Source organism: Clinocottus analis, unplaced genomic scaffold (genome assembly GCF_023055335.1).
Source record: "Clinocottus analis isolate CAN_PGR_092001 unplaced genomic scaffold, fCliAna1.0.p SCAF_14, whole genome shotgun sequence".
NCBI classification, from domain to species: Eukaryota; Metazoa; Chordata; class Actinopteri; order Perciformes; family Cottidae; genus Clinocottus; species Clinocottus analis.
Window position 1 is genome coordinate 5,012,258 of NW_027175865.1, and position 25,731 is coordinate 5,037,988.

Genomic DNA, 25,731 nt, shown 5'->3' on the forward strand with positions numbered 1-25,731 from the left:
CACGATGTGATTGAGTAGCTACGCTGGAAATGCAGAGGCTTGTCATATACGGGCTTGAGAGGATTGGTGAGCAAGCGCGGTACATCGAGAAGAGGCTGTGCATGTGTGCATGCATGCATGCTGAGAGTGTTGTGGTGTATGTGTGTGTGTGTGTGTGTGTGTGTGTGTGTGTCTGTATGTGTGCGTGTGCAACCACAGTAACTTTGTGGACTATGTTTCAAAAGCTAAATGGAGGGAAAAAAAGGAATCTCATTAGCATTATATGGATGTTGACATTCTATCCAGGTCAAAGTTAGTGGTGCATGACTATATTTGTGCTTATGTGGTTTGTGTGTGTGTGAGTGTGCATGTGTCAAGGCTCACAGGGTGTAGTAGTCATGGCTGTCACACAAGTATACACATGCACGCTCCTGCTGTGCTGCATGTGCCGAGGGCCCCCCTGGGGCGGAGGGTTGCCGCTGAACTGTCAAAGCAGGATGGATGAAGAAGCTGGCCTGCATAGCAAGGGGCTCTTGGGAAATACCCCCAAAATGACACACACACATGCACACACAGACACACACACTGCACACTAATACACAACGTGTGTGTTCCAGCATCAAAATGCATACATTTGAATGGGCTTGAATGAATACAGAGCACATAACGTGCACACTTGTGGTCACACACATAAATACATATTCGCTGGCTGTGTGAAAAACAGAAAAGGCCCCAGAGGACCATCTGAGTTTGATAACAGAGGAATCTCCAGAGAGTTTCATTTAGCGGACATCAACTCAACATGGACATTGTCAGAAAGAGGAAGAAAAGTCTTATGGATTGAAAACTTTGGGAAAAATATCAGAGGGTTGACAGAAAGGGCTTTTTTTTATCTTTCAGTATTCAAAAAGAGAATATCCGAAGCGTACCGATACATGTCGACTTAGGGTACGGCTTTAGAATCGGACCCACGCAAAGATGACACATTGTTGACATTCAATAGGTCCAAAACAATGCGAACTAAAGTCATGTGGTGGAAATACGGTTCCTTTATTGGCCGTACAGTTGGCTCCTCATACGTCTTCATGCACGACTCAACAGTCTAATAAGCTTCTACTTCCCCAGTTGCCGAAACAAAGCAAAGCAAGCTTTTTTTTAACCAATGATGGGACACAAATACGTTATGCTTCCTGTAATTAGTTTGAATAGTTTCAGACCAGAGTGTGGCGTTCACACTAACCCAAACAAACAGGGTTGGTGTGAGCGTGTCGTTAAACAATAACTTTTAAATCAGTTTTGTTGTTTTGGAATTAATGTTCCTTTGCTAAAAACCATCCAGGCCGGGCAAGAAGTATATAGTCAGACAAATCTGGTCTCCAAAATCAGGTTTCCAAATACTAAGAGTCAATTTGTTAAGTACACATAAGTGATACTGACAGAAATAGTTACCAAAACTACCAAAATTAGACCCAAGTTGTAAAAACGAATTTGATTAGATTATCATATGCATATCCTTACATCACAAACAGCAACAACGCAAGGAACAATAACAGCTTTGACAGTCAGAGTCCGGTGTGTGTACACATTCAAGCATCCATGGAGGGAAAGGAGAGATTTCATGGACCCTTTTGGAGGGACCATAGTAGCACCAGACCGGAGCAGACCTTGTAAACTTAACTATTCTTAATTCCACAGAAGGATTTCCTCGATCGGGGCGGTAAATCTTCATGCTTGGCACAAGCCTGAACAACCCATTAACAATAATAAAGCCTGAGCGGCCGGGAGATGGACCCTTAAAGGGGAAGGTCAGTCTGATATTACAGCTTTAAAGGTTTCCTATTACGGCTCAACTTCAATATAACCACTCACCTTGCCTTTAATGGCTGCTGGCTATGCAGTGGCGGAGCATATGTGGGAGATTCTAAATCCAGTCTCTCTGAGATATTACTGTATAGTGGAGGAGCGATTTATGGGTCTGTTTTCAGTCCAGCTGGTTGCAGGTGTGCGTATTGTTAATAAAATTGCCACTGGGGTGAAGCAGATCTCATTGGTATTGCCCTGACTGGCCCTCACGTCCTGCTGGGACGCATGGGAGGCGTCGAGCGCCGCAGCACCTGGCCCCAAAAACTGCTTTGGCGGCATGTTTTTTTCTTCATCCTGGCCTTTCCGTCTTTTATATCTTTGCTCTCCTTCCACCTTGCTTTCCCTTTGTGCTCACACCTCTTGTCACCCCAGCTCCCTCAGAGACTTGCTCTGTTTGCAGTATTTCCAATGTCTCTTTTTGTTCTAAACTTTTTGGGACAGTGATGCCACTTTGGACCCCGAATAAAAAGACACATCGCTGTGCGAACACACAGCGTGGTTCATCCTTGTCTCGGTTTTGAGACGTTCTTTTTTTCGCCCTCTTTTCCCCTGCTTGTTTTCTCCTTGGCCAGCTTGCTCCACTGTCTAGGGTGACTGCAGAGAAGAAAGATAGGAAGGCGAGAGGACACGGCTACGGAGAGCAAGAGCAGGAGAGGAACGAGGGGAGAGTGCAAGCTCTTAAGTAGATTGCAAAGAACAGCACAGAGGCGTGAGTGTGAATATTAAGAGGGTTTTCTCCTGGCCGAGAAGTTTCCGCCTGCAGCAGCGGCGGCGGCTCCAGGGAGAGAAAGAGATGGTGACAGAGAGAGGAAGAGAGAGAGAGGAAGGATACCTACAGAATTGTCAGCTATTCAACCACATAGCCACGACAGCTAGCTTCAGGTGTCAGAAACAACGGTGTGCACAATCTATCAAGCTGTCCCGCGGATCCGAGAGGAGAAATTACCATAATTGAATTAGAAAGGAGGTCTTCTCACAGCGAAGGGGTGATGATTTTCCGAGAAAGAAAGGAAAGGGGTGATGCAAGAACAATGTAAAGCAAAGGACGGGAGACTCACCTGGAATGCCTGGCGGGGTTTTCAGGTATTTGCCATTGAAATGCTGTATCACTACTTCACATTTCTCTGTGGACTCCATCCTGCAACAAAAAAAGTGATACATTGGATGTCATTTAAAAACACTCGCTGTCCATCTACGGCGCAGGCTGATAGTGCTTCCTGAGAAATAAAAGCGCTTAACCATGACACTAAATGATGACACAACGGGAGTGCTTGTGGTAAATATATAACTTCTTTGTGGTACAAATGTATGGTTTCTTTATGGCACGGCACACTCTTAAACCATCACAAACAGATAAGAATACCTCCGACAGGAGACACGCTTTAGCTCTCATCCACACCACGAAACCGCTCATAAACCAAAATATATCGCGGTGAGTCTCAGACCGGCTGACAGCAGTGCTGCAGTCGTAATCAACTCAACTTTGCTGCCACCGATGACACATATACAACAACAAGGAGTCACCCACTAGACTGTGTCATGCTGGCTGGGTAGTATCACTCTGTTTGTTCTAAAATTAAATCTAATAAAAAAAAAAAGAATTGTGACACTACCCAGAGTTGCTGGGGAACGTGATGAGTCAGAAGTTCATCATAAATGCAGAGAAAGGAACAGGCGAAAGGAAATGCAGGGATTTAGAAGATGAAGTAGAAGGGGGGAGGGGAGTGGGGGTGGAGGTGGGAATGTCGCGGTTATGAATAGTGATAACTCTGATTTACGGAGTAGGAGAGCGTGAGAGAGAGTGAACAGGAAGCTGACTCACTTGTACCCTCCTCCTCTCCTCTCCCCTCCCCTCTCAAAAAGCCTGAACAGCTGACCCAGCAGAAGGGCTCTGATCTCTCACATCAGAAGCACACAGAAGCCAATAACCCTCACACACACATACAATGTAGAGGGAATTTGGTTTTGCAGGTATTCAGTCAATAATTTAAGCGTTGGATGGATGGATGTTTTGACATGAAAGGTCAGGGGATCACCAAAGTTATTACAAGTCATCCTAGGGGGAACAGGAATGTGCGTACCGAATTTTGTGACAATCCATCGATTTTGTGAGGAGACATTTCACAAAAAAAGGAAAAAACGCCCGTCTCATATTGGCTCTGGAGGAGAAGTTGAGGACCTCATCCTCAGTGGGACATGAACGTCTGTGTAAAATGTTATTACAGCAACATTCAAAACACAGCCCCGTGCATGAATTTGCAGCCGGTGTACACGTTACCGCGCAGATTACTCACAAAGGACTCATATTAAAATGGGATTCTAAATGCAGGCTTGAGTGATTGCTACGCTTATGCTTATGGTAATAGGCCCTTGGAATGTGCAGAATTCATTGCTTTCCACATTTTCATTCTTTATTCGGTTTCACATCCAAGAATTCTCATATCATGCTGTCAGCCTCTCACTTCTCTGTCCTCTGTCTCTCTCATGCTTCTTCCATCTCTACCGTCATCCTTCTTTTATTTTTTTTTTTACCATAGCTTCTTCGTCCCGCTCTCTCCGTCACATCCATCTTACTCCCGACCCGTCTGCACCTCTTCCTTTTGACGTCTCTCTCATTCCTCCAGGTCTTTCAACCTTGGTTTTTTCCTCCATCTTTCACTGTTTTTCTCTCTCTCTCTCTCTCTTTTCTGCTCCATCTCTCTCACTTTGAGTGCCCTCCTTTTATTCCCGTCCGTTTGCTTCTCTGTGATCCACATCAACAGCTTTCTTTCTTTTCTTCTCGCTACTTCTCTTTTTAGAATATGTAATTTTTCACACTTCCTGGCATCATCCATCTCTCACTGTCCCTCTGCCACACACACACACTCACACACACACACACACACACACACACACACACACACACACCCACACACACACCCACACACACACACACCATCTTTTATTTACCCTCTGCACCCCATGTGTTTGGGAAGACTGAAAATACCGTAAGCAGCTAGTGTGAATCAGCTGATCACAACTGGCCTTCAACACATCGCGAGCACCAGAAACTAGATTAGTAAAAACATCCATTCATCTGATTTAAAATACTCTGTATATGAAGGCTGGGTATGGTCTGATATTTTTAGATTTGAGTTATTATGTACATTTTCATTTCATAAAAGAAATGAGACCTCTGAAATTAAATACACAAGCAGGCATGAATTGGTAATATTATAATTAATATTCAGTTCTACGTGATATTAAACTATTCTGCTGTAACAAAAGAGGTGGAGACCATTTCCTCACAAATGGCCATCAATACAAAGTATTATGATACTTGACCTTGTGTGTGATCTATATTTCTCACTTTATTCAAGAGTTTGATTATTTTATCCCATGTCGTGTACACTATCTCATAACTTGTTGTGTGTGTGCATTATATTTTTTACTCAATATTGTTAAGTGATGCAGGACTCATGCCAATAAAGCTCCTAATCCATGTCCACACACACACACACACAACACAGTTTCACAAACATGCCAATAACCCTTCCATAATGCTTTCTCTTCAGAAGGTGACACAGAGAGGAGCTAACCTCTTTATCGCTTTTGTTCTCTTTTACTAAAGCCTAACAACCCCATACACAGCGCACACTCCACTTAGTGCTGAGTGAAATAATGATTTATGTGGCTTTGTACTGCATATTCCCCCCACATAAAAAATATTCTTTTTTTTTTTTGCTGTCCATCTTTAGAAAATGGCCGACAATCAGGTTGAACCCATCACCCGTTCTCTAGAGTTTCAAGTGATTCTCTTGACTGGACGCGTTGATGCTCAGCCCGCCCTCGCTATTCTCCAGCGCTCTTTATCGTCCTCCTCACACGCCCTCTAGCTATTCAGTGCTTGCCTCCTCCTCAACGCCGTCTCTCCTTCACTCTTTCAAGTAGGTATAGTCAGACAGAAAAGCAGGTGGGTAGACGAGGAGTAAATAAGGCAACAAACCGGTCGGCCAGACTGTCGACCGACCTTCGGGGTAGCCGTTCAGTCAGGTAGGCGGAGGGGCAGCCCGGCTTTTCTCTGTGTGCTGCCGCTTAATGGCATCAGGTGCTGCTGTCTGCAATGATTAGCACCGGGGCTGGAGTAATGGGCTCTGATAACAGTAATGGATCGGCCCACAAACACTTAGCTCAGTTTACTCTCTCTAATGCCCCTCATGGCCCAACCCCTCAGCAGCTGTCTGTCTGTCTGTCTGTTGACACAGCTCACGGGAGCTCCACAATTCATAAAACACATTGATTTCTTCTGTGCCCGAATCTCTTTCTGGCTTCTTTTTCTGATCTGCACTTACACAATAAAACCTTCTGTACCTCTATCTTTTACTTTTTTTTTTTTTTTTTTACTCCATATCCAACCAAACGCCAATCGTTCACTCCTCACATTTTCTTCCAGGCGCCCATACTCGCTTGTTTCACTTTCTAGTCCTCAATCTTCCTCTGTCTCATACTGGCTTCTCCTTCCCATCACCTTATCTTTCTCTTTTATAATAACCTCTATGATTAGTTATTTTTTACCTGGCCCCTGTTTCACACTCCTGTCCCTCTCTCCTCTCTTTTCCATCATGTCTCGGTTCCCCCACTGAGGGCTGCATGAACAGGTGGCCTGTGGCAGGTTGTTGCTGTGCTCTGCTTGTTGGTCTGCAGGAGGCCGCCTGCCTGTCTGTGTGCGTACGTGTGAGAGTCTGCTCACCAATGTGTGTGTTGGTGTAACGTGCACATGTGCACATGCACTCACATGCGCTGAGGCCAGTCCGTGCATATGCTCATATTTGTGCGGAAGTGCCTGTTTGTGTGCGTTTGTGCTCGTCTGACCTGCTGTAAACCTCGGTAATAGAGCGGGGAATAGGAGACGAGTTCAGCCAGAGCAAGTGATTAAGAAAAATCCCTGCAAGATGGTGGCTATGTGGCCTCCTCTGGGTAAACAAGGGAGGAATGTGTGGAGAGGAATGAGAGCCTGTTGGCTACTGCCGAGGACAAGGACAGAGCGGTTTATGACTTTGGGGGATTAACAAGCTGAAGTGGAAACTTTTCTAAGTAGAAAAAGTAATAAACCGTACAGTGTTTGGATTGGTAGTGGAAATATAGCAGCTCGGCTACTCTGGATGAGGGGTAAATTGCAGGTATGTGAGAATGTATAGGCCCAATCACCCATTGGTGTACTGATGGATGCTTGGGCTTTCGCAGAGGGGTTCCGAATTGGTTCTTCCTGAATAGAAACATTGTGAAAACATCATATCCCGCTTCGCAGCGGCCGTGGACCTCAGAGAGTCAGGGCTGAGGTTCTGTGCAGAACTATTTGCTTCTGCAAAACCCTTCTTGGAAAAAAATAGTTTGTCAAGGTTTGTTGAAAGCATGGATGCTAAAAGTTCCAAACATGAAATGGATCTCTACAGAACCTCCCCGGGTGGGTTCTAGATGAAACTGTTGGGATATGAAAGGGTAACTGGAAGAACTCCCTGGGTGGGTCGAGATGAAACTCTTGGCATATAACAGTGCTCTCAGTGGACGGATTCTTGTTAGCACTCTTTGAGAGGGTTTTGGTGGAACCATTACACCATAGAAAGGTCTCTTAGAGGTTCTCCTATGCGGACAAGTTGAGGAACCCTGTAGGGTTCTTGTGAACACCTTTATATCTAAGGCATGTATTTCACGTGTGCTCATACACAGAAGCACACACGCTTTGATGCACAGACATGAACAAAGACAAACTCATCCACTGGCAGACAAACTCTCAAATCAATCATCTTTGTCTAAAGGTCTTTTCAGAGTGAATGTGTGTATGCACATAGTAAGTACAAGTGTGTGCCTTTATGCCAGTGCATGTTTACGTACATGGGTCAATTCGTGTGCACTTCACTCTGTCCATTTGCAAATTATTCATTGGTACTGCTGCAGCATCCACAGATTACCCGAATGGCAGGAACACAAAACCACAACAAATATGTCCAGTGAGTATGGAATTCAAATTTGACCAAAGTGGGAGGACACATATCCGATAATCCTTTACACTTTTGTGTACCTGGCGAAGCCGACTCCTCTGCTGACCCCGTTGGCATCCCTCAGTATCCTCGTGGAGATGACGTGACCCAGAGGCTTCAGCATGTTCTCCAGCTCCTGCTCATCCATAGACACCGGTAGGTTGGAGATGTACAGGTTGGTGGGGTCCTGCTCCTGTTGCTGCAGGGCCAGGAGTTAGAATAGTAGGGGGAGGACGGATAGAGGAGAGGAGAGGGTGAGGGGAAGGAGAGGAAAAAATGAGAAATAATGTATCACCAACAAGTGTAGGAATCATGAAATATGCATCAGCTCTGTGTCGTGGATCGTCACGTAACAGGTCGCAATGCTGCCAACAGTGGAACCAAACTCTGGCCGGACTCGCAGGACGTTTAGCCTTATGAAGGCCAATGAACTGCTCACATGCCATATGAATGCACCCATGGTTCGCTGTGCCTCTGGCTGCATGTGTGAGACAGATAGTGTGTAGGCTACCTGGTGGATTTGTGTGAGCGGAAAGTATGATGACAGTGCAAGTTTATAGCAGAGTATTGCGCTACATGTAGGCCAATGAGTGACAGCTGGAAGCAGGGGCAGAGCTAAATGGCAAAGAAACACCCAGACACTTCCTGAACACAGCAAAATTAAAAGAAAAAATACAGCCGAGAGTCATCTACGTGGGGTCAGTTAGATACATTAAAAAGTAAAGTAAAATATGTCGATGTTGACTTGGTTTCAGAGAGTCTTTCTCTGTTTGACCCATCCATCGACCCTGACATCCTCTCTACACAGACTTCTCCCTCTTTTAACTACATCAGTTTCTCTGCCCGTCTAATGCAGATAGGTTTCCATTGAAGTTATCACACAGACATTAAAGGGTGCCTCTGTTCGACAGTGTCAGCCGCAATGGCGCGCTGACCAAGCATTGGTATTTAACGTTGTGAGTGATGACGTGTTGGAAAATTCCACTCTTTGTACATTTATGTCGAACGAGGAATAGAACGAGGACGAGAGAGTGAAAAGCTGTGTAGTGAGAATTGTACAGCAGCGTTTTCCTTGTTGTGCCCAGGGGCTGCTGCTAGCTAGGTGAAGCTGCACAGCTGTTGGTGGGTTGTGCCGGAGGTATCAGAGGGCCCTGTGAGCTCTACAGTAGAGCAGCTGGAAACAACAGCCTCAATCCCACCAGTCAATCAGTCACTGTGCCACGCAGTCGCCACAAAAGGCAACCATCTATCCACCGAATTAAACATGAAACGACATTATCTCATCCTTATCTCTAATCGTGTATCTTTCTGATGCTCTATGCACGTCAGCACGTTCTTTTCCAACATATCAAATTGCATTCAACCCATCCAGTTAGTCAGAAAACTATCCAATCAGGCAGCCTGATTCCAATCTGTCACCAGCTCTCATTCATCACATCACCTCTTTATCCAACATCCACACCTCCAAACCTTTCATCAGGACCAGTAGGTTAAAGCTAACAAAAGGCATCCACGCTCTGGCCAGCGTAATATGACGAGCAATACTGCAACATTTTTCATGGATTTCTATCTACGTCCTTTCAATGGTATTTGCAGAGGATTCATCTTGTAGCATCTATTCATGAATTAAGAGTCAGTCAAAAGAATACATTCCACTTAAAGATAATTAATAGATGTGGATGTTTTAGATAATTTAAAATGGGTGACTTGAGGCGGCCTTTGTGAACTGCACTGGAAATGTATGTATTTAATGCAATGAATGAAAAGTAGGCTGTGCTCTCACGCAGAATGTTAATCCAGTTACATCAATAATGGAAGCAAAGGGTGAGTAGGGGGGCTTTGAAAGGAACATCGCCATTTAGAAAGGCAATATCTGTGTGATGGTGGGGTCTTATGTAATAGTAAGAAAGGCTACTAGCTACTATCTATCCTGAATAACAATTGCATATGAGAATAATTTAGCAAGACATACATGTATTACAATTAAGGAATGATAATCCATATTATAAAGTGGTTCTGGCAATAGTCTTATTACCTTTAAAGGAATACTTCACCCACAAAATGATATGTACTTATCTTGAATTTTAGTTGTTCTTGTGCAGTATAATTAAAGTGTAATTTAACCAGCTATATGCTCACTACTTTCCAAACACATGCATCTTCACTTAATATAAAACACTTAAACAGTCTCACGTTTGTGTGGGCACAGTCCTCATCAAAGTGTTGTCAAAACAATGTAAGTAAGGTCAAGTTGAAGAACTAACTGACTTTTTACCCAAAGAACATTAACAATATGCACATAACTGTAACACTGTATTTTATTCCAAAACCACATGAATACTTGTTTAGCACTACTTTGATTTCAGTTGATTCAGCAACAAATAAATGCCTCAAAAAGATCAGAAACAAAAATTTTCAGTGATCTTTTCTCGCATATGCAGTACTGTAAACAGCAACTTCAGCACAGAAGTCTGTCTTCTTCTCAGTCGGGGGTTGTGGAGATACTTCAGTTGCCGCCTGCATGTAAACACTGTCTTTGAGAATCTTTACAGACTCTCTGTACTTCGCCAGAGGCGACACCGTCTCACTCCGTCTCACTCCGTCTTCTTTTCCTCTCCGTTGACGACGGAGGAAGAGGTTAAGGAAGAGGAGAGGAAGAGCCTCCGCCGGCGTCCTGCCTCCATCTCTCCATCTGTCAGAGGAGAAGACGGGTCCCTCCCCTGATTAATTAGCTGTCTTATCTGACAGGACACGTTTGATCTGATTAAAGCCTTTGGGAGAAAGCCGATGCCCGATGTGAAAAACCGCAGCTCTTCCTCCTTTAACCAGGAACTCAATTACCCAACTTTGTGGGTAACGGCACTGCTCCCCTCCTCTGCAGGTTTGTCACATTTACGTGCCGCAGAAAGAGCTCACAAGAGTTTCTATAACACAGGATTTGGCAGTGAATGAGGCTTAATTAAATCTGCCTGTTAAAAAAAAGAATAAAACAAAATGAAAAATACCGCACATGTGTCACTCTCTAAGTCCCTTTGGTGTGTGTGGCTGTGCAGCTGTGCTTCCCTCTGAGTTTCATCAGTTATGTGAGGCGATGCTTTTCAGGATTCTGTCAAACAGGCTGCGTATTGCAATGCAGGAAGGAGGTCTGGATCAAAGAATTAACTGACTGACTCAGTCACTGGGTTAAGCCAACGATACGAGAATGTGTGTGTGTGTGTGTGTGTGTGTGTGTGTGCGAGCGCCTGCTTTTGAATGAAAGCACCATCTCCCAGGAGCATGTGACGGTACACGCGCCGAAAGGAGTGCGACGGGACGCGAAGAGGTAATTTGTGTGCGTGGGCTAATAGCAGAGGGCTCCGTTTGCTGGGGGATTAGCGCGGGGAGGCCTCATCTACGCACGGCCGCCTCGCTAAGTTTCCTCTTTGATGACGTTCCGCACCACAAAGCTCTAAATACCCAGATGAGAAGGTTACGGTGGGGGAGTGGAAATTGGGAGCATTCTGACGGGAGGTGAGATGGGCCTGCTCCATTCCACAAGGAGATTTAATTTCCTTTAATGTCAGCCTGCGCACATGCTGTGCTGTCAGGCTATGAACGAAACGGTAATTACAGCGTGTGTGTGTCTCCATATTCCAGTAATTATGCATGTGCGTTTTGTTCCATCGAATCTATACAGTGCAAAGCTGTGCCCGTTTCTTTTTTTGCTTTGTGTGTGTCGCGTGTGTGTGTGTGAGTGTGTGAGGGCGTTCGTGTCAGTCCCCTCGCCATTGACCGGTGTCGACGAAGGCTAATGGAAAAGCTCCAGGCTGCGCAGCGCCATTCATGAGCATAATTCCTTCACCTTGCCACCAGGAGGACAGGAGGAACCCGACTGTGTGTGTGACAGAGGAGGGGGAGGGTTGGCGGGCGACGTGTCATTTCGCGCTGACGGATGGCCCACTCGCTGGAGCTGACAGCCCTGTAGCTGTTATTTCATTTCGACAGCCTGCTCTGTTTACCTCACTGTAATTTCTGAGAACATTACCATGCTACGGGGGAGGCGGGAGTATTAGCAGAGAGGAACATTTTTCCTTTTTTTTTTTTTTTAAGAGGGCGGTGATCTGGGTTAAGCAAAAAAAAAAAAAAAAAGTAAAGGGAAGAAGAGAAAATAGGAGTTAAAGATCACAGTGCAGAAGGTGAAAGAGGGAAAAGGTAGGAAAGAGAAAGCCGCAGAGGAAGACAGCTGACATGACAGGCAGATATAACACATTAAAGGGAGCCCGTGTTGCCTTTGACAACGCTTGAGGGAAAAGAGACGTCAGCCGTTAGAAGTCTTACGTTCCGCCCATGGGGCTCTCAGGGCTGTATCCATTAAACAGACAACAAAAGTTCGATGGAGAGATATGTTGTCTTGACCGGGTGCACGCCATCTAACTCCACGTTGAGGCTCGGAGCTGCCCTCATGCCACATTCCCTTCACGCCATTCTGTCTTTCTTTTTCTCTCCTTTTACACCGCTGACCTCTCAATAGCCTCTCTTTCTCGATCTTCATGTCAACACTTTTCATTTCTTGAGCGACCCTTAGACATCCTTGTGCTTCTTACCCCGTCATTGCCATCTCCACCACCCTTCTTTCTCTTCTCCTCTTCATCCGTTCAGCTGACTCAAGATGTTAGATTGGCTAATGCCCCTCTGGCCTGTTAATTGAGCCCCGAAGGAGCTCAATTAATTGAGAAGACAACGGGGGCTCTGTGCTGTCTGGTCGGCGGAAGAAACTGCGTGGAGGCCGTAGTCGCTGTGTGGAGATGCCAGAGGACGCGTTCCCTGTGCCTCTTGGATCTTGTTCGAGGATCTGCACTCAGATCTTGCCGTGGGAGCCTGAGTCTGCAGAAAAGCATTCAGGAGACAAGCGGGCCGACGGAGAAGAGGGAAGGAGAAGCGGGGGAGTTGGAGAAGAGAGAAGCGTACAAGCGCTTCAGTTCACTTCAAAAGTGTGATTTGTGAAGAGCCGGAGGATTCAAAGTCAAAAAGGTAAGCAAGTACAAAGGAGGCCTCGTTCTAACAGCCGGCTGGTCAGCTGGTCAGAGAACAGGCGGAGCAGCTCACTGCCCTTTGATGAGCGCCTCCGCATCTAGTGTTGCTACTGATGAGCGGACGGCAGCATCACACCACTTTGTAGAGGCTGTTGTCAACACGCTCAACACTCTGCCAGTCAGTGAGTCAGCCCCTCCGTGACGCTCGCCTTCACGTCCGAGGCTTTACATCACAGCGTGTCCTCATCACAGCTGTCCGCCGATGCAGCCGCTTGCAGGAGATACTGAGCCCAGCTGCAGTAGGCACGATGCACACAAGGCTTCCTGGTGGGAGTTTTCTGGGGGGAATTACATTTAGTATGTTGCTGCATACAAAGAGCAGCCTTCTTTTAAAATGATCAATCCTGTATTAATCAGGGGTGACCACGCCTAAGAATACACTTCGTTGAATGCGATTGGTCAGTTCTTTCCTGATTCAAACCTTCTACTGGAAACAAAGTGCTGTGAGGTGGAGGATCGGTGCCATCACTCAGGGCAGCCATTTTCAATTCAATTACCATATTACATCTGAACAAACAGCCCAAATCACCGTCAAACATTGCTTTAATGGTACTGTGATAAACGGGTATTGGCAAGGTTAAAGATTCAGAATGAAGACGTACTGGGAAGGCAGACAGTGTGGGAGAGGATTTAAGCATGGTTCTTTTGTCTCAAAGATTTCTGGCATTGCTATAATCACCTTAGCATGTACACCTGTGGTGATTTGAGAGGGAGTTATATTCAAATGTGACACATATCACAAGTACAAGTATCTAAACCTGTACCAGTAATTATATTCAAGTGGATGTGAGAAGATGAGATACGTTATACAACATGGAGAGCCTCGCAACTCCCAGGAAAAGATAATTGTGTTTTTTAAATGACTTCATTTCCCTCTCTTGATCTTCTGATGTATGTTAAATGAACCCCTACTGCTTTTAAGGTTTATTTTGGGTTAGATTTGGAAGCCATGGGAGAAATGTGAGAAATGTATCCTGTTTTCCACCTGTTTCTGAGATGATGTTCTCAAGGAACTTAGAAAGATTATGATGGAAAAAACACCTTTCACCTATAAAGTCATAAACATTTTTATATCAGACAAAGACAATTCATTCACATTAGGACGCTCAACAAGAGCATCATTTTTTTAATATGTTTTTTTTACAAGATACGCAAGATAAAAATAGAGGAATATGAAGCTCAGGAGCAAGATTAGAAGTTCACCTTGCTCATGCAGCGTTCCATTTGGCTGGAATACAATGTTACCTGATTAAATAAAAATCCAACAAATTACCATACGTTGCTGCAGAGCGCAGCTTAATACATCACATCGTTCAGCCACGGAATTCTTCCCATGAGTGCAATCCAAGCCAATGACAACTAAGTGTGTCCTCGCGGCCCAGAGGCGCTGAGGTGTTTAGGTAGGTTTTAAGACCTACACTCATTCAATCGCATAATTACGCACACCGGTCCTGCTCAGCGCTGCATCTCTTAGGCGCACACACACACATGTGATTTACACACACAGACACACACGCAGTCAATCTTTGTCTTCTTACTGCTCATGGAAAACGGCTTTCTCGCTCCTCTGTATTATGCTGAGATGATAGATGCTGTGTAAGGAACAAAAGAGGGTGATACATTATTGAGCCTCGGAGTTTGCTAACACAGCGGTGGGGCTTTGTTTTACTAACTCTCTCAGCTGGGCCGACTCTCTGCTGGCATCGCTGGTGAAATATTCATCCGGCATAAGGCACAAAAGCGGGGTTTGGTATGTACATGTGTGATTTAACCATGCCGTTACATGTCCATTCAAGCAAAGCTACAGGCAGGATCTAGGGCTGTATGGAGGGCATTCAAGGTCAAACCCTTCGTATGAATTTTGATATGGTGAGAAATATGAAGGATTATTTTCCGTGGCTCACTACCATAAAATAAATATTGAGCACCACTTTGGCTTCGAACACTGAATAGTTAAAGAGTGCTGATGTTATTCTGTATCTTTGCCAGACGCTGGTAACGTCTTCATGGCACAGCGTGGTACTGGAGATAGCTAGCGGGAGCTACCACAGAAGCCATTTTATAAATCAGTACTGCGTGTCATAATCGTGCCGGTATGAATACACAAAACTTTACAGTTGTGTAGTTGAGCTCAAAATGTAGGTTGAGATCGAAGACGGGTGTGGTCAGAGCAAGGGGGATGCAGGTAGGGGGTTAGGAACAGGCCCGCTACACCCCTGGCCCGCTTCTGCGATGGGTCTATAGTTTGATCTCATCATAAGAGGGTTTCTTTTTCTTACTGTTCACCAATCTCATGAAAACCAACCAAGTTCATATATCAGCACTTCCCTACGCTGCCTGTGGCCGACCTGTAGCTGTCAAGTCTTTCATCTTTAAAAAGTGTGTGCAAAAAAGTTCTTGTTTTTCTCATACAGCAGGGTGCTGTGATTTTCTAAAGAAAATGTTACTGAGGAGAAAGCAGTGCACTGGTTGGGGATTTATTTCAGCGGCTGGTTAACACACATTTGGTGAGTTTTTACAGCACCAGAATGGTGGATGTGAGATTGACTCTCAATCAACAATAATTCCAGTGCCCATGTTCACTGTAATGAAGTAAATCACTGTGGCTCACTGGTCTGCTTTTAATAATATTCTGACAGCAATGGTTAGCAGAGGAATACGCTACATTGGTCTTTGGCTGCAGAGCTAAGTCTTGTTAATATATGAATTTCATTATTCTTTCTGATATTTTCAAAAAGATTTGTTTAGGAGATGAAAAACAAACAGCTATCCGTTAATATTATCATCGACCATATGGAGCATCTCTTTTACAGATGTGTGATGAAGGGATAATACCTTTGCTTTGCAAAAACAGACTTAACATCACTAAATTACGTCTGCCGTCAGTGTCACGGCTCATACATTTTGATGCCATGTTAATGTGAATTTAAATGGGTCGATATGCGCTTCACCCGCTTAATCACGACCCCCTGATTTGATTCCGTCTCTCCCTCGGTGAGCTAATATTCCAGAGATTAAAATTTCATGTGGAGCTCATATCAAAAATTCATTATTAACATGGAGGACGGGCACGACCGCCTTCCCCCTGTGCTCCAGCAAAAAGGAGACAAAACTCATGCATGCATAGTATAAGTGGGCCGGCACACATGCATGCACAGATACTCTTTGTGAGGCTTCCCCCGACGACTCCAAGTCAAATTCATCCCGCCTTTGGAGAAACATAAAAAAATGTCCTCATAAGCTGTGGTTATGTCCTCGGCTGTGCTCATTCACAAATGTCTCCCCGGTTTCATAATACATTTTCATCACCGTAACCTTCATATTTTTCCATTAAGGCGTTTGCAACAACAGCTCATTGTGTTGTCGCCGGGGTAAATGCATTTTTCCGTCTTATGCATCTTTCATGATATCATTTCTGAGATTGAATTCCTCCTGGCTGACATCGTGTGGAGGCGGAGGGTGCAGGTGATGGTTTTGGATGAGAGGATGGGGGTGTTAAAAGGAAATGGCGGCGAGCTGTTTAATTTCCACTGTTGACCATCATGAGGATCTCCGTGGGCTGAAAGTTACAGATCACTTCTTGCACTAGAAAAAGAGCTCTTCTCCTTTTCCCTCCTGCCTCTTTCGTTCTTTCGCTCAAACCCTCTTTTTCAAATCACGATAACACTCATTCTCCTCTCTCCGTGTCGTCCATGGAGCCCAGAGCACACGGCCCTTTACTTTGGGCAGAGATGAGATAGAATAAACTCAACACACAACATCCTGTAGCTGTTGTACGGGGCAGTATGCCAAAACAAGGCTTTGATATTAGGTGGAGGATTTCCCCGGTCCCACGAGGAACGTAACTCAAGTCCACGGAGAGCCAGTGGGTCTCTACTGTCGTGTTTCATTCCACGGCGGCTTTGTGGAAATGAATGCTTTAAGAAGAACAATCCGCACGGCTACTTTTGTTCGGGCGCGTTGATTTCGAGGAGAGTCAACGTACGCAAACTTTTGCGCTGTTTGTTCACCACTCATGATGAATGTCCACTTGACAATCATGTCAGGGTTGGGCCTTTCCATTCCATTCAGTGTTTAAGTACCTAGTCAACGACTCAAAATGGTTCTTCAAACAAAAAAAACAAAAAAAGCGTACATAGTTTAACAAAAAAAATACTGTTATTGTTTAGTTTTTTGGTTGCACAGTGGGAAGTGGTGTGTGTTGTAATAGTCAGTGGAGCTGGACCGCCGCAGACCTTAAAGGGCTCCTCCCACACCCTATGTGCTCGAGGTCAATATACATTATTTTAGGGGTAGAAATAAAACGGTGTATACATCCACCTATCTGCATTTAAATGAATTAATGTGAGGCTGATCTTTTGCATCTCCTGAAAAAAAGAGGTGGGCCTTCCTGGTGGAGCAACCACAAAAGCTTTGGAACTTGTCTTCTTGGTTGTATATGCTGCACAGTGACTATTGTGTCTCCACTTGCCCTCCTCTCCACTTCAGAGCGTCTGTCTCCTTCAACGCACGCCGCTACCAGAGCGTCGTCACACGCGCGACCCTCAGAGCTGCTCTCCACGGGGTTCACTGCATCATAAAATCGTCATGCAAGAGTCAAATGAGACGTAGCTGTGGATGTTAAGTGATTTCCCCCCCCACACACACACACACATGTCTGCGTGACGAACGTGTTAACCAAACCGGCTAGGTCAGAGGATCTCGCTTTACGGACAGGAAGGAACTCGCATGCATCCGAGACTTTCTAGCACACACGAGCGCCTGCACGCAATAACACCGACTCGCAGCTCAATCTAGTTTAAAAAAGCAGACACACACGGCGTGTTGACAAGCCAGATTTGGCATTAAGATGACAGGCAGGATGTGTGGGTCCTTTTGTAAAGCGGTGCAGCATCATCACAAACCAGGAGCGTGACAATCTCTTTGTTTCTCTCCACACTCCATCACCTGCTCTCCAAATGGAGGCACAGTGCAATTTTCACTCGTGAATCTAGCGCAAAGCAAATGGCATACGCTGCTGCACAAACACACCCTGAATAAGCACCCTGGGTCATGGGCTCATTTGTTATTCCTTAATGTGCCACTGCTCACCGGGGAACACTAAGGCTGCCATGGGAAACTACAGTGCGCTGGGAGCGTCGTACGTCTAACTGCAGCAGAAATAGCTCGCCTTAGCTCTGTCACATCCGCGCAGAGCAATGACAACACGATGGAGGCGAGAGCCGGGGAAATATTGAAATATATATTAAAGAATTATTTCTCAATGGAAAACAGCAACAATAAAAGTAATAATAATAATAAAAAAAGCAATAATGGAAGTGTTGCGCGGGAAAAGCTACTCAGAACAAATCAACATTTATGTGACATCAGTCAGGTTCAGTGGTGGAACTGATGCAATGATTTTCAATTACAAAACTCTGATGTGGAGCTTTAGCTCCTTTTCTGTCACAAAACACAGGTTATTGATGCCGCTGGTTTTTAAATAAACTGTGAGAAAAAATAATTACATCCACACTTTATAGAAGCCAATTAATTCCTGAATACATATATATTTTAAATAAATGGTTTTAATGTGTTCTTTCGGGCACATTTAAACACAAGCTTCTTAAATTGTTTACCAGAACAGATTAAATGCTCATTAATGTCACTTTCTGCCTGATAGCTGCCCAATATGTTTAGTAAGATGTTGAATACATTTCTTTGGAATAATGCAATATGTTGTCTTTATGTCCATTCATCAGTGGAGAAAGAGGGGTTATCAATACTGGTTTAAAGAAGTGTTAACATGACAATACTAACTATATAATAGCATTACACTACGAGCAAAGTAGCACTATTTCTAGCTTGCCAGTTCATAACATGCAACAATTCAATCTCAATAAAATTTGCTTCTACCATATGTGTTTATGATTGCTGCAAAAATGGTAACAAAATAAAATATAAAATGCACACATTATAGGAAACATGACAGAGGACCAGACAGTGTTGACAGATCACCACATAATTACACGTCAACCAATGTATTGTACAAAGGAGCCCTTTTGCTTCCCGTGTGTTGACAGCTGCCTCGAGGCCCTCGTTAATATGCCTTCATTTACATTCTGGATGCAGTGGCCGTGACACAATATGGTTATGACAAGTCAAAGTTAGCATGAATAAACATGAATTGCCAAGATCTGTTTGACCTTTGAATATTCTGTAGGTAGAAAGTGTGAGACTGCTAAGCGTTATGCTGTGTCTCTGTGGTCCAGCCTATATTCCTTTTAAATAAGAATGTATTTATGCTGGTGTCTATTCAGGTACTAGAAACAAGTGGATATCCTGTATACTATTTTTTCTGGCATTATTGCTCATCTTTTTGACATAATTACGCTTCAAACTAGAAAAGAGCTCTCAAAAGAGTGCAAATCTCCCCCAATAAAAGAAAAAACACAATTCATATACGCTCACATGTCTCACACATCATTCCCGCTGTAGATACACAGAGATACAGCTGTCTGCAGTTGATCTGTGCAGCTAATCCGCTTCCTCTGAAGCTAGCGCTTCCTCTGAAGAGAAACTGTCAGTCCTGCTGTGTGTTTAGTCCGTTAGCTATCCTCGCCCCATTAGCTGTTAGCTCTGTTAGCCAAAGGCACCAAAGGACTCTGCTGCCCACCTGCCAACTAGCCTCCTACCGGCATGAGAGGAGGCGCTTCATTGTAGTTGGTTGTCAGTTTGTCGTTTGTTAGGCAAGCGAGGATCAATTCTTAACGCAGAGTGGAAACAAGAGTCCAAACTAAAGTCAGTGACGGTACAAAACAATAAAAACAACGTGGTTTCAAGAAATATGTATCGCTGCATCTACGAGAGGTCCTTCAGCATAAAGTCATGAATGAACACGACAACATATTAGGCTGATTGTGAGCTTATAGACGAGGTACTGCGATCTGTTTGTCTGTGCACTTTAAAAAACTGCTTATATCCTATTGTACTTTTAATTTTAAATTGAATATTCACCAATTTCTCGTGTTTATTGTTTAAATGTTATGCACCACCCGCCAGGACAAATTATTGTATGTAAAAACGTATGAACCAATAAATGGTTCTGACACACACACACACACACACACACACACACACACACACACACACACACAACTGAGTGTATAACCCCCTGGCGAAGTTAATATAAAATACATGTACTCACTTTATATTATCAACAATTCCTTGTGGGGTATGTGTAGTTACAGGCTTAAGAATCAGTGAAGGGAAATGCATCTTGAGCCATACAGCTGCTACTACCAAAACCCCAAAGGGTGATAAAAGCTTAATCGTTCCTAACCTGCAACTATTACACACACACACACACACACACACACACACACACACACACACACACACGCACCCCTCTGTGGTTATTTCCCTCTGCTAAGTGATTCTGTTGACCCATCAAAAACAGAAGAGTCCGTTTCCGAACCCAAACCCAATCCCCTCGGTGTGTGTTTCAGTGAGAGCGTCATTAGCAGTAGATGACCTATATAGAGGGGGCGGCTACTTGTTACAGTCTAATTCTCACCCTAAATGGCCTGGAAGAGGGCTGGTGCAGCGGGAGATAATGTGTTTGTTATGGACACTAATGATACAGCGGAAGCAAACTAACGACCCACCCTGGGTGTCCCACAGAGATCAGCGGCTTCAGCACTCCCTTTCCATGAAAACTTGGAAAACTCTCCTCACGGGCTTCCTCTTTCCGGAGAGGGAGGGGACACAATTGGAGTGGAGGAAGAGAGATAAACATAGCAAATGAGAAAGAAAGAGGAGTCTGCTCTTTTGCATAGAAGTTGGTAAGGCCATGAAGAGAGGAGGCACAGGGGAGGAGTGCAGAAAGAGCAAGACGGGAGAAGGAAGCTTGGAGGGCAGCAATAAAAACGTAGTGAAAATTGCCCCAGCACTTTTATTATAGCTCTGGTGGAGTTTGTAAGGAGGTAAATATGCCTGTTAACACCACAGTGGTGACACAATCCTAAGAATGACTTACAACCGATCCGTGTTTCAATTGACAGGAGAACTAGTAACGTTAGCAGCACCACTAATGGTCAACAAAATGTAACTTTCAGCTACAATATGATGCGTTCAGGCTCTGTTCAGTCAAAATTTGAATTGGGCGAAGGTAAATTACAACATTATCATGATGTGTTCACATGTCACTTTGTAAAATGTAGTGTTGGTGAGTAGTGAGTGGAGATTTTTTAACAGCAACATATAGATATTAGAAAGAAAATTGTGAGATAATTGACATAAGCAGCTAATAATACAGTGACAAGATTAGTGTTTTTATGAAGAAAAAAACACTATACATGGTTAGAACTAAGAAAAGGTTGTTATCATTTTTGTCACGGTGGTAAAGAAAAAATATGTCTGGAGCCATGTAGACCAGCTGCTATAATCAAACAATAACGGGATCCCGCCAATATGGATCCTCAATGATAAAAGCAATGATGTAAAACAAAGTCAGCCGCAAACAGCATCAACAATAGACGAAAGGTTTGAAGAGACAATGGTGGATTTTTTTCCCCTGCTGTGATGTCAACATTCACAATACAAAAAAAAAACCTCATTAGAGTGTCGCCATGTTTATGTGCAAAATCAAAAATTCTTAAGGAAGATGATCGATCGGGTGTGAAAGTCATAGAGATACGCAGACAAATATGTGAACAATGCCACTCCGGTCATGGCTGCTTTAGCAGGTATATGCGTCGGTAAACAACAAGTACGTCACAAGCCTGTGACTCCTTTGACTTTGATCCTGAGCATCACAACAATGACGACGATACCACAATGCAACTGCACTGGAGAGGAAGGAATCTTTGTGTGACTAAAACTGAGGATAACAGGAGGCAGGGCACAAGGAAAGAATGAGGGATGGCTGCTGGGTAATCAGGAAGGGAAGTCCCTGGTTTGTAAGCCAACAGCATAGACAAAGTCTAGACAGATGTCATGGGTCTTGGCAGCAGAGACGGGGACATCAGTGTCCACATGACAGCGTGACAGAGTGAGTGAACTCTAGACTCTGGAGAACCGGAGAGAGGGAAACAGAAGCACCCTGCGAGATGGAAGAGGGTCACCTTATCCGGAGGGCACGGCGGGTCGGGAGTGAGAGAAAAACCACTTGCAAGGTGACTTTAAATGAATCAGTCTGCGGATGCCCACACCTGCTTTATGTCCCCGGATAATTAACTGTCACATGTGTCCCTGTAGGTATCAGCATTTCCATAATGAATCCATCATTAATCATTGCCATCCAGGAGGACTTCATTGTGGTCAATGCCACTGTCATTACAGTTGCGTGGGTCTTCCTGCTTGTGTCAAGCGTGTGAACGAGGCTTCAGTGAAATGAGACTGGAAAAAAACAAAAAAACAGCGCCCGAGGCAGCGATGTTAAGGCCCATTGCACAAGACTGCACAATAAACACCCCAACGTAAAGTAGGAGACACGAGCCTGCTCTATAAATCCTTCAACAAACCGCCTCGGCTCATCAGCGTGTTATCCGGACGGCATCTAATGAGCTCTTAATTTGAGAGCGTCTGCATCACTAACGGGGCCCGCCGTTTGATGCCACAGCTGTCAAAAAAAGACTTTCATCCCGACATGACGGCAGGAAGTGTGTTCGTGTGTGTGTGCAGTTGTACACGCATGTTTGAGAGGAACTTATTTGCATGATGTTCGTGTGGTACAAAACGTGACGTGAGAAATGCATCCGCTCGAGGAGTTTAAAGAAAAGCAAACGCAACGAACGACTTGTGAGCTGCATCGTGTCGAGGCAACGGGCGGAAAGTCGGCGAAGAGACACGGACAGGCACCAAGGGAATCAGAGAGCCTCGCGGAGAGAGAAATGTGTTTACCCTCCCAAACAAGTCTTCAAAAACAGGGCAGCCCGGCAGCCTGGCATCAGTCGGCTGTGAAAACAAATCAAGATGACCTGCAGCACTGGCAGCTTGCTAGCGTGTGAACGGTGTCATTCTGTGTATTGATATCAGAGATTGCTACAGGGGCCTGCAGGTGTCAAACATGACTTCAGACAGGGAGGAGGGATTTGCCATATGTTTTTTACCAGATAAACCAATGTCCTTCCATTAGGCTGACTTTGTTGCGTGTGTGCCGCGTGATCACGCGGTCATGTGTTTCCACCACTACCAAGCAGTGTTTGACGAAAATCTTTGCAGCTGTTGCCGCGAAGCCCTTTTTGTTGTTGGTTACCGTTGTTGTTGTATTTACCCCCAGGCTGCCCGGCTGCACATGCATTCCCGCTCTCTTAAGTGTGAAGGATCGCCACGTTCTACTCTCTTTCTCCACCTCTCTCTCCCTCTCTCTCGTTCTCCTCTCGCTCAACAGCCCCGGCTGCTATAATTAGAGTAATTGGAATCAGATGATGCCGGCTTAATTGGAAAGGAATGCAGACGGGGCTGTGGGGCTTTTCCGCGAGGGGAAAGTCAGCTGGAAGAGAGTCCACTCGAGAGTAGGGAGGCATGGTTGAGGACCGGGTCCGCAGTCACGCATTCGGTGGCAAACAAATAACGAGAACCGAACGCCCTGTCGCAGGCTGACGATACCCGAACGTATGATGTCAGGTTTGGCAATACGCGAGAGCAGAGTGACTGGAGCTATGGTTTATACACAGTAATGAGTCAAAGTATAAATTCCATCTCCTCATATGACAGTAGCTCAGGCTTTGGGCAGAGCAACACACAAACATTTCAGAGTGAAGGTTGGAGCCACAGGGTGGTAGAGATACACATCGCATGATGAAAGTTGGATACACACTTGCCAACACAAGGGCCAGAATATTAAAGGTTAGACTCCATCGGTGAGAGGGCAAGTTTCATTTAAACTGTGCCAGAAGGAAATTATCCTTCCAAGTTGAAAGGGAATGAGAGAGAGAGAGAGAGAGAGAGAGCTGGCGAGCAGGACGCTAGGCTAGTTTCATTCTGCTGAAAGTCACAGTTGAAAGTCAGCCTGATTGTTTGCTGTTTGTGCGCCGTGGCGTGGGAAGAGTATTAGATTCCCTGCAGGCACCGGCAGCTTAATGAAGGAAAGACACACACCAGAGCTGGGTCTTCCTTGTCAAACGCTGCAGTTGGACTCCTTGTCAAAAGGGGGCAGTGTTGCCTCTATTGTGCTTTTTTATTTATCGAGCGTGTGTGTATGTGGTCTTTGTTTATCTAGTTAAAGAGCTGGAACTGCGTGAAGTCAACAGAGGTGGATTTAATTATCCACACAATCCCGCCGTCTCTGCACAACTTAGTTTGGACCGCCGGAGTCTGCGCCACGTGCCCGACGAGCCTAATAGAGAGGCGCGTTTGTCAGGTTCAAGCTCTCCATCTCCGGCTCCATCTCATTACCCTTAACGTGGGGGGAGGTTGGGAGGAAAAACTGCGAGCGTGCCTCCGTCTCTCTGTCTCTCACATAAGCTCTATCTGTCCATGTGGGCTTGAAATGTGTGAATGCAGCTCTTTTGTTTTTGTCTGCTGCTTGCTGCCGGACCGCTCAGAGCCTTTGTCTTCCTGCGATGCTCCCCAGATCTCAGTTCGTTACAGAGCGTAATTAGCGTGGCGCGAGCGGCCTCCCCAGCCGACGCACAAAACTCATTAAATTCCACTAGCCTGCTTCTTTTTTTTCCGCTGGCACGCTCTCCTCGCCCCATATTAATCTTCCTTCCAACCCAAACTTTAATTCTCTGAGAAAATGTTTATTGGGAGGAATAACTGCTCCCGCCCTCACATGCGTTAACGCTGTTTATATTCAACGCTGTTTGGTAATGTTGTGATCCAAGGTCAGGTCTGATGAGTGTCTGGCTAATCAGATGCAAGGTGCCACGGTGCCTCCCCGATGAGTGCAGCAGGCCGAAGATGAGGCCGCTGCCCTCTCTCGCTCTCTCTCTCTCTCTCTCTCTCTCTTCGTCTTTGCCTCTATCTCTCCGCCTGCATCTCCAGACAATGACCAGCCTCATTTCCAGACTCCCTCCCGCAGTCTCCCTCACGCCTAAGAGGGCCACACAAACAAGGTCATTCAGACCGCTGTAAGAGGAAGATGTATCATTTACTGGGAGATGGATGACATGATGTCTCCGCAAAAAGCTTTTATTTTGACCAGAAGTATTACTGCAGCCCTTCAGCTCTCCTTACCCCCTCCTCCTCTCTAATTGAACAAGGAGGCAAAAGACAACTGCCACTTGAGCTGCGAAGGAAATTGCCTCTTCAGTACGGCGGGAAATACACAAACCATTGTTGAAAAACGGCTGTATTCGTTTAACGGGCTGGCCTTTGAGGGCCGACGACAGATTGGAGATGGGCATCCTTGATGACTTATCTGGCCAAGGGTGCAAAGGGCAGTATCAATTTTAAATACAGCAATAGAGATCAGTTTAAAAGCAGGCTGAACTCCCGGTGTCCATCAGCATTAAATATCTTGCCGCTGGTCTCCGATAAGCCTCCGACAGGCCATGTTGTTTAGGAGATCTCACAGTAGAATGCAATGTAGCGCAGGGCAGTGAAGTATTGTCTTTTATTGTTAACAAGAGTGTTTCTTGTATTTTTTTTAGCCACGCTAGCGGTGTGGCTTTATAGATGACAGTGTTTGTCATTTTGTCAACCACTTTGGACTGAAATATCACAAAAAAAACACTACATTGGATCGCTATGAAATTCAGTCCAGATGATTCCTAGATGATGAATTCTCCTGAGTGTAGTTATTCCCCGACTTTTCCTCCAGTGCCACGATGACCGTTTGACATTTGTGATTTTGAGTGACTATTTTGATACAT

The 25,731-nt window shown here is 45.0% G+C and overlaps 1 protein-coding gene across 4 annotated transcripts in view; it reads right to left on the reverse strand.

The window, feature by feature from the left end:
- rbms3 (RNA binding motif, single stranded interacting protein) overlaps window positions 1–25,731 on the reverse strand; it is a 247,507-nt gene that overhangs the window by 57,159 nt on the left and 164,617 nt on the right. For all 4 annotated transcript variants that reach the window (XM_068575458.1, XM_068575461.1, XM_068575460.1 and 1 more), the window contains 2 exons: window positions 7,901–8,058; window positions 2,901–2,980 (listed from right to left, as the gene is read on the reverse strand). In XM_068575458.1, the coding sequence (XP_068431559.1) occupies window positions 2,901–2,980; window positions 7,901–8,058 (238 nt within the window). The remainder of the gene's footprint in view (window positions 1–2,900; window positions 2,981–7,900; window positions 8,059–25,731) is intronic.